The sequence below is a fragment of the Hylobates moloch genome, unplaced genomic scaffold, assembly GCF_009828535.3.
Source record: "Hylobates moloch isolate HMO894 unplaced genomic scaffold, HMol_V3 SCAFFOLD_1, whole genome shotgun sequence".
Taxonomy (NCBI): Eukaryota; Metazoa; Chordata; class Mammalia; order Primates; family Hylobatidae; genus Hylobates; species Hylobates moloch.
In genome coordinates, this window is record NW_026652276.1 from 203,695,400 (window position 1) to 203,711,087 (window position 15,688).

The window sequence follows — 15,688 nt, forward strand, 5'->3', positions numbered from 1 at the left end:
GAATTGAACAATGAGAACTCATGGACACAGGAAGGGGAACATCACACTCCGGGGACTGTTGTGGGGTTGGGGGAGTGGGGAGGGACAGCATTAGGAGATATACCTAATGCTAAATGACGAGTTAATGGGTGCAGGAAATCAACATGGCACATGGATACATATGTAACAAACCTGCACATTGTGCATATGTACCCTAAAACCTAAAGTATAATAATAAAAAAAAAAAGAAAGGCTTTTTGGGAAAAAAATTGAGAAGAAACTTTTTTACCTTATTTTTCCAACTAGATTTATTTATGTATTAATTCAAGAGTTTGTTGCGTACCAAGTGTGTACTACCTGGAAAACAGTAACGCCACAAATGCACCTCAGGAATGCAGACTCCATAATTAGCATCACAAATCTCAACACCACTTTGAGACGTGCACAAAGACAAGTTAGATATAGTTTCACAACTAAACACTAGCTGGAAATATGAACAAAAGTATAGAAAACCCTCGGTCACCAAGTCAAACCACCTCTTCAATGCTTACATCTCTTTCTGTAACAATCCTAGCAGGTAGTCATTTAATTCCACTGGTTAGCAATCCACCAATTCTAAGAGAATCATCTGGAAAGCTTTCAAAAGCATGAATTCTGTAAGTCTGATTCAGAAAGTCTGAGACAGAACCCCAGGACCTGTTTCTGTAGTATGTTTCCCAAGTGACTGTGGAGGGCCACAAGAAATCAAACTGTGATGCTATACTCAACCAACCCATTCTATTTTGGGGGCAATGCAACCAAACTCTATAGATATATTAGGTTGAAATCTTTCCCACTTCTGTTTCCAACTAAGTCCTAGTTTTACTCTTGGGATTGCATACACCACCACAAACCCAGTTTGTCCATAGGCCAAACACCCCCAGCTCCTTCAACTTACATATGGCATGTTTCAAACCTGATCACCCTAAATTTGTGCACATTTTTTATTCATATACGGTGCCCAGAAGAGAACATAATCCTCATGTAGAACACAATGGGGATCCTCTTTCCTTCACTGGAGTTACAATATTTTTATTAGCACGGCTTCTGTGCCTTTTTCTCAATCTGTATTCTGTTGAAATGTGTGCCTTTTTCTAAACTGTGTCCACATCATATTATGCTTACTTTTAAAAACTCACTTATTTTGAAATATTTATAGGTTTACACAAAAGTTACAACGATAGTACAGGGAACTCCCTCATCCCCCTGCTGACCCAATTTCAGTTTCCCTAACCTTATCATCTTAGAGTGCAGCAGTGTATTTATCAAAACTAAATATGAGCCTACTGTTTCACTAAAAACTTTATATCTTTTTAGACAGATTACTTCCCTGAGCTACATTTCCTTCATCCCAAATACAGACTTTTGGCTTTACATGAAGAAATCTTCCTCTGACTCTTACAAGGTGAAATCTAAGGTCCCATCTGTGTTAAAATTTTGAGCTCCTATACTTGTTAAGATATTCTGAGTCAAGGTCCAGTTGGACATACCCACTCTTGACATTAGATTTATGTCATATACATATTTAGTCAGCAAAACTTCCATTATTTCATTTAATTCAATAGGCTGAGGCTTGGGGTAAGGTAAACTTCTCTAGAGTTGCATTAATTAACCTCTGATGCATACCATCGCTATTACAAATCCAATCAGTTAACAGTACATCCAATTACTTAATATTTTTACACAAAAATATTCCTGCCTCAGGTAAGTTCAGACCCCTTGTATCTCCACATTTTCCCTTGTTTATTAGTCTAATACATATTTGCATATTATGCTTCTTCAGCTGAAAGGCGTTGAGTACCTACACAATGAAAGGAATCCATTCCCTCAAATGACTCTGAAACGCTTAGGCAAAAAGTGAGCTCTCTAAACTAACAGCTAGTGGCAACTCACTGAAGCAGTTAATGACCATGTGTGAAAACTGGTGCTCATAGGAAATCCATAGAGAAATTCCTATGAGTCACAAGCTAGAATCAGAAGAAACAGCAGGATGGTATTGGTAGTATTATTTCTTTAGGAAGCAGAGAGAATTCAATTTATCCTCTTGAAATTAGTTACTAGCTTTAATTATTATAAAGCTTAGGGAACAAAATTGCATAAGATAGCAATTTACTATTGAAATCCAGATTTAAAAGGATAATTTAGACATGTGGACCTAAAGATAGCTATAGTCAGCTGTATCAATCACTGCCAGAAGATTTTTCTAAATAATTTACTTCTCCTCAAAAGATGTGACTAATTTCGATTCTGTTTATCTCTCAAAACCAGGCTGTGGAATTAGAACTTTTAAATTGTGAAATAGAACTGACAATGCTTTCAAAAAGGTTGCAAACTCACAGCCTGCCTGTCAGACCAGCAAGCTTCTTTCAAATGAGAAAACCATAAAAATAAAAATAAAAAACCTTTTAAAATGCATCAGAAAGCCAAAAACAAAGCTCTTCAAACTTACCTCATAATAACTCCGAACTGCGTTGCAAAATGCTTCATCAGCTACAATTTGGGTTTCCCCATTGAGGAAGGCTTGGAACCGTTCTTTCAGTAACTGCAACTGTTGTTTGTTAAGCTACAAGAAAAAGAGAAAATAAGCAGATAAACTGGACAGTACATGAAAAAATAATGACTATTAAAAATCATATTTGCTGTATATTAGATTTCACATCTAGAATTAACTTTATAGTAAAGAAAAATAAAAGCTAAAATACCCTACTACTTGTCCTAATGGTTAGACCTTATTTGAGATGGAGTCAAGCTCTGTCATCCAGGCTGGAGTGCAGTAGTGCAATCTCGGCTCACTGCAGCCTCCACCTCCAGGGTTCAAGCGATTCTCCTGCCTCAGACTCCTGAGTAGCTGGGATTATGGTGCCTGCCATCACGTCTTGCTAATTTTTGTATTTTTAGTAGAGATGTTGGCCAGACTGGTCTCAAACTCCTAACCTCAAATGATCCGCCTGCCTTGGCCTCCTAGTGTGCTGGGATTACAGGCATGAGCCACTGAACCCAGACACTAACGGTTAGACTTTAAAACATTTCCAAGTCATTTCATGTACTCTGTAATCCTGATATGGAAGTGGAATCCAAATTTCTACCCCAAATTTCCAGAATCCTGATATGCAAGTGGAATCCAAGTTTCTACCCCAAATTTCCAGAATTCTTGTGATTGCCACACCAGTTTCTTTATAGAGACAGGGAAAATATAAAATTTGGATAAGAAATTAACTAATAGTTAATAATATTATACAAAATTGCCAGCTGTTCTAAACAGAGAAAGTAGAGAAGAGCTTAGGGATGCCTTGAACAAGAGGTAATAGGAAGAAAGACTGAAAAGACAGAATGGACCCCAAGAAAGGTCCCTCTGGAAAGAACAAGCATTGCATGCCAAAATGTGGATTCCATGAACAAACATACATCAATACCTGGGTTTAGATAAATGAAGGAATAATAAGGAGAAGACAAAGAAGACAAATCCAAAAGAGAACAGAGAAGCAGCAGGTAGGCAGTGAATATGTCTTTGAGCACATAGGAGAAAACGCTCTGAACTGGGGAAGTTTACAACCAGGGGTCCTTACCCTGGGTCTAGCTTCCATAATTAATACAGAGGGTGAATTAGATAGGAAATGTGACTTATCAGTCATGTCCTCTAGTCATCAACTACAAGCAGAGTGAGCTACTTAATTTGTAGGGCCCAGTGCAAAATAAAAATAAGGAGCTTCTTAGTAAAAATATTAACAATTTCAAGACAGCAGGAACAGAGAGCATTAAGCTGAGTGCAGAGCCTTTCTAGGCACTAAGCCCTGCACAACTGCACACACAGGGGCATGTACTTCACTAGAAATAAGGCATCTTAGATCTTAGGTAATGCAGAAGCTTTTTTTTTATGCTTAAGTGGAGAGAAAACAACATAGTCTTGGAGATAAAACAACAAATTCCAAAATACATAAGAAACAGCAAAGGAATGATCCTTTCATTTCATTCGATCCTGATCAGACTTTATTAACAAACTCATTCCAGTTCTGGAATCTACAGAGGGATGTAAAGCATCTGGAAACATACTGAGGATAAAATGATTAAAGGATTAGGAAGACTAAACAAACTGGTATGACTTGGCTTCAAAAAGAAGGCTGATGTGAAGTAAGTATAAATCTGTTCAAAAGGCTTATTAAACTGCCATTCAAATATAAGGAAGGCAGGCTCTTTCAAAAACTGGGTTTTATTTAGGACTCTAACAAATAAGACAGTTTGTAAATAAACTGTAGCTAGGAGTAACAGACTGATTTTTAAAAATTTTTAAAAAGTGTCCTATTGTACCCAGGGGAAAAAAAAAAAAAATTGCGATGGGCAGTGAAGAAAGAAGACTATTCCATTTCTTTACTAAGGTTATCTCCTTCATTTTAGAGGAAGCTTAACCAAGCTGAGGTGCAGGAACATCATCATTATATTACAATCTCCATTTCTGTAATATTAAGAAAATGGAAGCAGGGACCTTTTTTATGGGTGCGTACTAGCAACGCAAATTAAGTTCATGACTTTAGCTCTCTAAGCATGATTCACAAAAGGGACCACATGGAAATGGGACAGCAATTGCTGAGAGTGAGGCAGCTGAAAGCACTATAGTTACTAAGCTCTGGGAATGCCAAGAAGAGCTTCTCCTTGCAAGCCAAGTGAAATAATTGCAGTGGAAATGTATGCAAAGAATGACAATGAACTGAAGGAGATCTTACTGATCACTTGTGCCAACTCCTTTGCTTGATAAATAAAATACATACTCTTCAAAAACTAGAACCTGTGTTTTTTTCATTCAATTTTATTTTCATCTTTTTTGTTCTTTAAAACTCTTCTAAACTACCATATTTGCAATTTCCACATCATTAGTATTTAAGTTCCACTATTATAACAGTGAGTTACTCTTTGGTAATTACAGTGTAGAAAATTCATGGATATGAATCAAGGAAAGGAGGTTTGGGCAAATCATCTTCTTGGAAGCTCCAACAAAGTTGATATAGTTCACAAAATATGCCAGAGGCACCTGGCTAAATGTCAAACTTCAACATTTTTATCAATAGAGGATACTGCAGTTACATTTAAGACATAAAATGGATCAAATATGACAATTACACACAAAAAGCAAATAAATGAATACTTTATTAGCATAAAGAAGAAGTCTACATTTTTACATAGGCAAGATGGGGCAGGAAAAGAAAACTAAACTTAAAAGCTAGCACTGGGGATAGCTGTCAGAAAACAGTTTCCTAAAAGCTATTTGCATTATCAAGATAAACCAGACTGTATACCAAGAGATAGACCAGTGGAACAGATCGAAGAAACAGACCGAAATACAATCAGAAACGTACTATAAAACACCTATATAGCAACTCAAATCAGTAGTAATGGATGGTCTACTCAATGAATGGTGTTAAAATAATATAAAAGATGTTCCACCTCATGTCATCAGGGAAATGCAAATTAAAATAATGAGGTTTACTACAAACCCATTAGAATGAACAAAATCCAGAACACAGAAAACACTTGATGCTGGCAAGGATATAGACCACAGGAACTCTCATTCTTTGCTACTGGAAAGCAAAATGGTATAGCTACTTTGTAAAACAGGTTGATGGTTTCTTACAAACTAATACACTTCTATCATATGATCCAGTAATCACAGTCCTTAGTACTTACCCAAATGAGTTGGAAATTTATGTCCACACAAGTATCTGTACACAAACGTTTAAAGTAGCTTTTTTCATAATTGCAAAACTTCAGTAGATGAATGGAAAAACTCGGGTACATCCAACAATGGAATATTATTTAGCAAGTAATGAAATAAGCCATCAAGCCATGGAAAGCCATGGAAAGACATGGAGGAACCTTAAATGCTTATTACTATGTAAAAGCAGCCAATGGAAAAAGGCTACATACTGTACGACTCCAACGATATGACATTCTGGACAAGGCAAAGCTATGGAGACAGTAAAAAGATCAGCTGTTGATAACAGTGTAGGCTATGCATGTATGGGGGCAGGATATATATGGGAAATTTCTGTACCATCCACTCAAGCTCAATTTTGTTGTGAAACTAAAATTTCTTAAAAAAATAAACTCTATTAAAAATATTGAAATGTCATTAATTTATTTGCATTAAAAATAAATTTTACATGGCAAAAAATACCATAAGCAAAATAGGAAAAGATTAACTAGAAAAAAAATACTTGCAACTCATTACCCAAAGAGTTCATTTCTAAGCATATAGAGTTCCTAGAAATTGATAAGAACATCACAAAAAAACCAACCGAAAAATGGACAAAATTGATATGTTCAGATAAAAGACTCTTAACCCATGAAAACAAGCCTACATTCATAAAAAGAATACAAATTAAAACTATGAGAAGCCATTTTAAAGGTACATATCCTTGGAATCAGCAATTCCACTTTGAGATTGGATCAATACTACAGATATACCTGCACATGTGAGAAATGACATGTGTAGAAGGTTATTTACCACACAATTCTTAATTGCAAAAAACATGGAAAATAACCTAAATGTTCATATATAGGAGACTAAATTATGCCACATCTATAAACAGTGGTATACTATTCATTGCATTAAAGGAATGTAAACATTCTCTATGTACTGATTTTAAATATTTTAAGAATATCTTGGGGCAGAAAGCAAGTTATAGAACAGCAGTTAAAATGTCACCACTCACATAGAAAATGGACAAATAACATGTATGTGAATTTGCTTCCATAGATAGATAGAAATTAGGGAAAAAGGATGGCTGTGGGAACTGGACAGACAGAAAATATAGGTAAAAGAGATTTTTCAACATTAGCACTTTATTCATTTTGAGTTTTGAAGTGAAACAACCCTTAAAATAAGCTATAACAGCAGCTTTGTACATCTTGAAACTCAAAACAGTTATGAAGCACTGTGAATAGCTTACATCCTATCCTACATGGAGACTGGATCCACCAATTTTTTCCATTCTCCTTTCAGGTAAAAAAAAAAAAAACTTACGTTGACTCTGTGTCTATTTTTTTAAATATTACAATCTTGAGGATTTCAAAAAAGCTTAGACCAAGATTGTCAGAAAATAACCACAGTAATCATCCTATTCAACATTCTAATCAACACATTAATCTGTACAAAATCTACGAAAGTAGACTTTCAGATTCCAGTTGGGCCTATTAATACACACATATATACATACATCCTTTTATTATCTCAGTGCATCCTATTCTAATTTGGGACAATTATAAAAATTGAAATCAGTGTCCCTATGGCTTCCATACACCTCTAGTACTATGCACTATCTAAGACAAAACAGACGGTTACTTTCATTCTTTAATATAGCAGTTCAAGACTTTGAGGACAAAAAAAAAAATGATTATTTAAGAGTTTTCTCTTTTCTAGAATAAATTTTGCCAGTTCGCTCCAATATCCTGGGTACTCTCCTAAGGATAAATTCCAATTTGCCATAAAATCACCATGTTAAATAAAACTAAGTATGATGGATACTTGGATGAAATGGATCATAAGTTCTGAGTTTACAGATGTGCAGAGTTGCTATTATAGCTTTTTTTTTAAATCTAAACAAGCTGGGCGCAGTGGCTCATGCCTGTAATCCCAGCACTTTGGGAGGCCAAGGTAGGCGGATCACCTACGGTCAGGAGTTCGAGACCAGCGTGGCCAACATGGTGAAACCCCGTCTCTACTTAAAAAAAAATACAAAAATTAGCCGGGTGTGGTGGCATGTTCCTGTAGTCCCAGATACTTGGGAGACTAAGGCAGAAGAATCGCTTGAACCCGAGAGGCGGAGGTTGCAGTGAGCCAAGATCATGCCACTGCACTCCAGCCTGGGTGACAGAGGAGACTCCATCTCAAAAAAAAAAAAAAAAAAACACTGAAATTAATTTAAAAATATAATAATGTCCTTTGATATAAAAATTCAAAAGGAAAACACTTTGAAAACTATAAGATTAAGCAAATGAAACTCACTACAATAGCAACATCCCTCTTAAAATGTACTAGATAGACTGATCACCATTCTCTTAGGATAGTGTGGCCCACAGAGAGGCAAGTGGGAGGGCCACTTCCCACATGCTAAGCATTCTATGTCTATTAATTCAAACTAAAAACCAATTAACTCTTCTTGGCAGTCACATCAACTGACTCATATTGTGCTTATAATCAACAAAAACTTCTAAAACATTCTCACATGTGCCTCAGTGAGCCATGTTCCATCTTGCTAGATGTATTTGAGCCACTGTTCTAGTTAAGAATTTTTTTTGGAATTCTGATTCCTTCACCTGATGACTACAGAGCTCTCTTAGCTTTGTTACAATCACTAACATAATAACATATTATCCATAGTCTCCTCCAGGTCGTTTTAAAAATATTCATCAGTTCAGGATTAACGAAAGAATCCTGAATCCTAACATTATATATACTCCTTCAGTTTAACATAATCTATCAATTAATATTATTTGGGGCAGTTGGTTATTATTTGGCATATGTTTTAATTTTGTCTTCAGACTACCATATTTACCAATGAATAAAATATGTTTAAATATGAAGGAAAATTTGACCAGCAGAAATTATCTATCAGGAATTTATAAGGCACATTCTATATAAAACTAAATTGCAGAAACTTAACTAAAACATAAATATCATTGCAAACATCTAAATACAACCAACAGATTAGCCTTGTAAAAAGAAAAAACTAAATTTTATAAATCTGACCTGGCTGTGATACTTCATCCACAATAATAACTGCCACCAGAAAAAACACTTAGATTCTAGGGTTCAGAGGTGTCTCATGTTTCTTATTTTTTTCATATTCAAATTAGATTTCATCCTTTTCATTCTAAATCATGGATCAACTAAAGACTTAAGCCAGGATTTATACTACTGCAGGAGACCAGCCAATATGCTACCCAGGAACCTAGCAACCATGGCTGTATGGAGCCTGCCCTGACCTGCAGAACCCATCAGGAGTCTCAGTACTTACAGTGGAAGCTGTGTGACATCCTAGCAAGTAAAGGTGGTCACGGTCAGATTCCACAGCAAAGTGGCAGAAAACTTGTGAGTCCCTCCAGGATTGGGGCATGGGTGTACATTTACCTCATGTCAAAGAGTAGTAAAAATGAGAAAGGTTTTTCAAAAAGGTAAAATGCTTTACTCTAGGCACGAATGTTTCTTAAAATTCACAAAGGCATAGCTTTAAGGTTTGTCAATTAAAGAAAGATATTAATAGGAAAACACTAAAGGATCAGTACTATTTTCTTCTTCCCTTCATATCAACACTGTCAAAAACAGCTACATCAAACCCCTGAAGCAAAATCATCAGTGCCTTCCATGTTTTTGAAATAACAATGCATCCCAAGCTGTATATCGGAATAATAGGGGGTTCCAGCTACGTCTCATACACTATAAATCCTGTGGGATGTGCTGATATTATCAGTGTCCTATTCAAATAAACTTTCCTGTCCTCTTCCATAAGCACAGATATTTGGGACAGTGAATAAATATGCCCGTCTAATTCTACCAATACCAGGTTCACTTGATAGGTATAGACATGGTCAAATGACCAAGTTAAAACCAACCAGATGTAAGCAAATGTATGCCTGACTTCCAGGAAACTGTAACAGGTGGCTAAAGTAAACATATTTTGCTGCTTTCTCTTTTTTCTTTTCCTGCTGAATGGAATTTCATGTGCTACCTGAAGTGTCACCTTGATTCATGAAGATGGTGAGGTGGCAAGATAAAAAATGCCTCACACCACAGACTGGAGCAGCATTGCCACCCTAGACCACCTACTTCCCAAATTCCTTGACATGAGAGAGAAAACCTCCATACATCCTGACCACTCTTATTGGGATTTGTTGGTAATATGCAGTTAACAGTAATATGGTATTAAGTCCTAACTAATAAAAAGTAATAAAAAATCCAATGAGGTACCGTACCTAACCAGAGGGAAAATACCATGGTATTATCGTGTGTTTTTTTGTAAGTAAAGTTCATCTTAATTTATTCTAAAACATTTTTCCATGCTATTTCATATGAAAAACTCCTTATCCAATGAACTTGCCCCAGCGAACAGCGAACACCTAAGCTGGCTGGATATAGATTGAAAACAAAGTTATTTTGGCAAACCGAATTCCATTGTCACACAGTGTTGACAGGATGATTTAAAAGCCCAAAATTTATAAACACCATATTAATATGTTTTATAATAAAATGTAAACGAAGTGATAAGTACAGAACAGCAAACTCCCATTGCATGGTGGACAAATGGACGTCAACCCAGTCTAGGCTCACTCAGCACTAAGTGAATGATGCCCACCCACATTCTCATTGACCTCCCAGTCCAATTCAAACCTCAGCAAAATTACATGTCATCATGGCATCATCTGGGGTGGGCAGGGAGCTGGTGAATGCTAAGCTCCAAATGTTAAATCCATGAATTATTCCATGAGTTTCCTTGTCATGTTCTACTGAACACATTCCATGTATATCTCATTTTTCTTTTTCTTTTTTTACTTTATTGAACTATAGCTGACAAGTAAAAACATAAACATTTAAGGTATACAAAGTATACAATGTTTTAATATAAGTTACACTGTTAATTAAAACTAAGCTAATTAACACACCCATCATCTTACCATTACCTTTTGTGTGTGTGTGTGTGTGTGTGTGTGTGTGTGTGTGTGTGTGCACGCATGCGCATGGCAGGAGCGGTGAGAACATTTAAGGTCTACTCTTAGCAAATTTCAAATATAAAATATATTATTATTAATTATAGTCACTATGCTGTACACTAGATCCCCAGAACATTTTCATCCCGCATAATTGAAACTTCACCCTCTTCTAACATGTCTCATTAATCTTCTTAAAATTCTCTATATTTCTTACAAAGGATGAAACTAAGCTCAAAGAAGTTAAGGATCTTACTTAACCTCACATCTAGTTAAGAGACAGGGATAGAATTTCAACCAGCATCTTAATCCCAAAGCCTATATTCTTTCAGATTACCATATTATTCCATTTCCCTCATAGCTACAGACTTCTTTCAATAAAAGGTGTTTATCCCTATGCAATGTGTTGTGTACAGCTTGTATGCATTTATTTGCTTATTATTTAAGTCTTTCCATTAGAACAAAAGCGGCTTTTGTTATAGATAAGGACTAGCACATAGAATATCCTCATTTTTTTAAAAGAATGAATAAATGAAGTAAGGGAAAGCAAATATCAGTTGGTTGCTATAAAACTATTCCCTACTAGGATAGCTACATCCTCTATCCTCATGCTTGCCTGACCCCACAAAAAAGTCAGTTTATCATGCAATAATAAAAATTCCAGATAATTTCAACACACAACAATGGATCAGAAAAGTCTATCATAAGATACCTTAACCTATTTTATTAATTAGTAAGTTTATGTATTACTAATGGGGAAGTAGAAATAGTAAGAGTTCTGAAGTCAGACTACTTCTGTTTTTATCCAAGATTCCCCCACAAGTTGTAGGGTCTTAAGCAGGTCCCTTAACCTCAGTGCCTCAAGTTCATCATCTATATAATAAGGCAGTAACAATACACATCTAATAGGGCTGTTGCATTAAATGATAGAATAAAAGTACTTAACACATATTAAATGCTTTATAATTGCTATGATTTTAGAAATACATGGTCATTTTATTTCAGCAATTGCAGAAGCCACAAACAAAAACAAATATTAAGATGGATGCCAGTGAATAATTAACAATAGATGGATCCACAGTTGTGCTGTCCAACACAGTGGTCACTAACCACATGCGCTATTGAGCACTTGAAATGTGGCTAATCCAAGTTAACATACGTTTTAAGTTTGAAATGCCGGATTTCAAACATTCAGAACCACAAAAAAAAGAATAAAAAAGTACCCCCCAACCCCCACGTTATAGACAAGAAAACAGACGGAGAGGTTAAGATACAGACCCAGTTAGGTCACAGAACTGGGAGCCTAACCTAGGTTTCCTGAACCCCAATCCAGTTTTTACTCTATCACAGGAGTGTCCAATCTTTTGGCTTCCCTGGGCCACACTGGAAGAAGCAGATTGTCTTGGGCCACATGTAAAATACACTAACACTAATGACAGCTGATGAGCTAAAACACACACACACACACACACCGTTTTAAAGTTTACAAATTTGTGTTGGGCTGCATCGAAAGCCATCCTGGGCCACATGCGACCTGTGGGCCGGACAAGCTTGCTCTATCACGACATTCTCCTTACCCACTGGTATATTCTTATTTGATTCTATGTCTTCATTCACCTGAGCCTTACAAATGATAATCAAGGTAAGTGCTGAGGAGTTATTTAACAGGACTCTCTCTGAACATAGTAATAAGTAACTAAGAGAGAAAAATTGGCAAGTCTTGTTGGTCATTATCTTCCAAAATTCTGCTTTAGGACTCTCTTATTCATTGACAGCATCTGCCTCACTCACTTCTCTGAGAGGGAAAAGGACCATGATAATAGCCTCTAATGGTCCCCACTAACAATATAACCTCATCAAAAGCAAATGTAAACCAATTATCACAAATAGCAGCCTGAGTGATCTCTGTGGTAAACAGCAATTGAGAGATGACTGTGGAGGTAGAGACTTGAAGAGAAATAGAAACTTTAATGAGCCATTCTGAGAAGTTCTCATTGCAATCAAAAGTCATTCCCCTCAACACCCAGCCACCCATTAAGGTCTGACAAAATCCAGGAGGTTTTGCAAACAAGTCTTCTCAGACATGTGCTATGGAAAAAGGGAGGGGAGGGAAGGAAGCTCAACACACGCTGTGACCCTTTACCGTCCTGCAAAATAGAAAACAGAGCCTGTCATAAGCCAGAGAAAATTTCTAGCCAACGCTTTTCTACAAATAATTCCAGTGGACTATGTCAAGTTAAATAATGAGGGACTCATCCTCTAGAAACAGTATGATTCCCCCTTGACCACCCTTAATATATGTCTAATGTAATAATTAGTCATAATAGCTAACATTTATTGACCATTTACTACACACACAGCACAATTCTAACCTCTTTACATAGATTATTTTAATGTCAGCTCCCTATAAGGTGGGTTCAATGTTTTTTTCCAAATGAAGAAGCTAAGGCCCAGAGAATTTAAGTTACCCAGTTCACAAAATCTGGGGGCAGAACCAGGTACATCTGACTGATATGCTCTTAGCCACTGGCTACGCTTGGGGCCAATTACATGATTTAATCAGCTTGAAGAGGTAAAAGCTCCTCTCCTCCCCATTTACCTTCAAAACACCATCCCATTCATGTTGTTTATGTGATTGTGCCTTTGCACACAGTTTGCTTCCTCTGCCTAGAATACCACAGAACCTAATTAAGATGACACCTCCAAGAAATCTCCTTCTTTCTGCTGCCCCCAAATTATGCCATCTTATCCTCTTTGTGCCACTTCTGTACCTCACACATACATCTGTCACTTGCTTATGTGGCCTTTTCCTTAATAGGATGCAGATTTCTTCAACGCAGATGCCAATCTTCAATATACCCCACCTTAAGTACAGTGTTTGCTGGTGTGAATCATCTACAGTAGAAGAAAATTCACTATTCACTATTACTTTTTGAAGAATATATCTTGTCATAACCATTGAACAAAGACTGTAGCACTGAAGCAAGTAAGTGAAGAGGAGGGAGCAGACAAAGCCTAAGAAAAGAATTCTAAGATAGCTGTATGTTGTCCAAATAATAAGTTCATGGACAGACTCAATGAGGCCAGAAGAAGAGCAAAGGATTTCTTTGTTGAGATGCAGCATGGGTAGCTCTGTTTTGTAGATGATATCACTCTCAGGCAGGAAGAACTTTGTGCCTCAGTACCATCTGGCATTTCATGGCACAGTTCCATATGCCAAAGCCATATTTGCAAGAAACAGTGACTTTATGTTTATCACAAAGTATTCCAACAGCCTCAGGAGGAGACAACTGTGAGCCAGTGTAAAAGCTTAAAGATGCTGACCAACTCATGCCACACAATGGCCTTTTCCAGTAGGTAGTAAGTGGTTTAACAGTTGCTTTCAGAAGAAGAAAATATGACATAAAATTACTTTCCTCAGAAATGTCTGAAGTTTTTGCTTTCTTTCTTGACCAGGTATTACATGGATAAGAAGTGGCTATCTGCAAAAGAAGAAAAGTAGCAGCAGAAGGCAAGGGACTTTCAGCTCATCATCTTTGTGCACCATCCTTCTAGGATAAGGAGTGGCAGACTCTCAATATGATAAACATTAAGGTCTATCTTACACCTTTAATGTAGTTAGGATGCTTTTCACTGAAAGTAATAGAATCCCCAACTCAAAACGCCCTGTTAAACAATAAGGGGGTGGGGGAGGGATTATTATCAGATGTCTCAAAAAGTACAAAAGTAAGAGAGTTCCAGAGTTAGTTAATTTAACTCTTAAGTGAAGTATTTCAGGGCCCAGGCCTTTTCCACCTGTCTACATTCTCCACATGCTAGCTTTTGTGTTCTAGTTTACTGCCTCCAAAGAAATCCACATTAACTCTGTGCAAAGCATCCTCATACAATAATAAACCAAAACTGAAGAAGGAAATAATTTTATTCTAAGAAAAAGGGAGAAAATCCTCCCAGAATCAGCATCCTCCTTCTATCATATTTTCTCCCATGTATCACTGAAGAATTGATTCAAGTGTGCATTCCTAAAGAAATCAATGGGTAAGGGAAATGGAATATCACGACTGACCAATCAAGATTCACTCTGGGGACTCAAGAGGAACCCAGCCACCCATGTATAATAATGGGTGCCTAATAGCTGAATAAAACCAAGTATTTGTGAAAGAAGGGTAGCCAGAGAACAGCTCCTGGGTAGGCAACTAGCACTGCTGCTCTGTCCTGGCCTATCCAGTAAGGAGACCTGAACTAGTAAACTGTACATAAAAGACTGAGACTACCACCTTCTAATAGCTAACTAGACATTTCCCTAACAAATAACAAAATTCTGCTCAGTACCTAAAACAGAAACATTAGCTGCAACCCACTTTAAAATAATTCATTTCAAGTAAATTATATTGATTAGTTATTGCATTTATATTCATGCATTTAGGGACATAAAATGCAAGGATCTTATTACTCCTTTTATAATAAAAATCATTTTATATTTATTACCTTCTTTAAACTTACCAAATTTTGGTGGCAAAAATGCCATGCTACCTTCAATACATCATTGTTAACAAATTTACATTAGCAAATTCAAAGATTTGTGAAGATTAAACAGATAAAAGCCCTCTTCAGGATTGGCATTAAAAAAACTGGGTATCTACATTAGGGTGACATAAATATGTGCTTCAGATTTTTAATTCTAGAAGCAATTCTGATTATACATACAGAATGCTGCTAATAAGAAAAGGCAAATTTTTAGTACATTTGTTCACCTGTGAGGTAAAAAAAAAAAAAAAAGAACAAAAAAAGAGACAGAGAGTATATAACTTTCCCAGGAAGAGGGACAAGAAAATGGAAGTTTATTCTATCAGTTACAAAGTTATCATTCAAGTAATTATCAAGGAAACAATAAACAAACTAAAAAATAAAGCTATTTTAAAATAAAGCCTGATTCTGGGGCTAGTTTAATTGAATGACTATTGTATGCTACACTGCT

At 36.4% G+C, this 15,688-nt stretch overlaps 1 protein-coding gene across 5 annotated transcripts in view; it reads right to left on the reverse strand.

Moving 5' to 3' along the window:
- The window catches only part of CADPS2 (calcium dependent secretion activator 2), a 572,316-nt gene that overhangs the window by 420,893 nt on the left and 135,735 nt on the right, over nucleotides 1-15,688 (reverse strand). For all 5 annotated transcript variants that reach the window (XM_058426274.1, XM_058426269.1, XM_058426272.1 and 2 more), the window contains exon 2: nucleotides 2,468-2,581. In XM_058426274.1, the coding sequence (XP_058282257.1) occupies nucleotides 2,468-2,581 (114 nt within the window). The remainder of the gene's footprint in view (nucleotides 1-2,467; nucleotides 2,582-15,688) is intronic.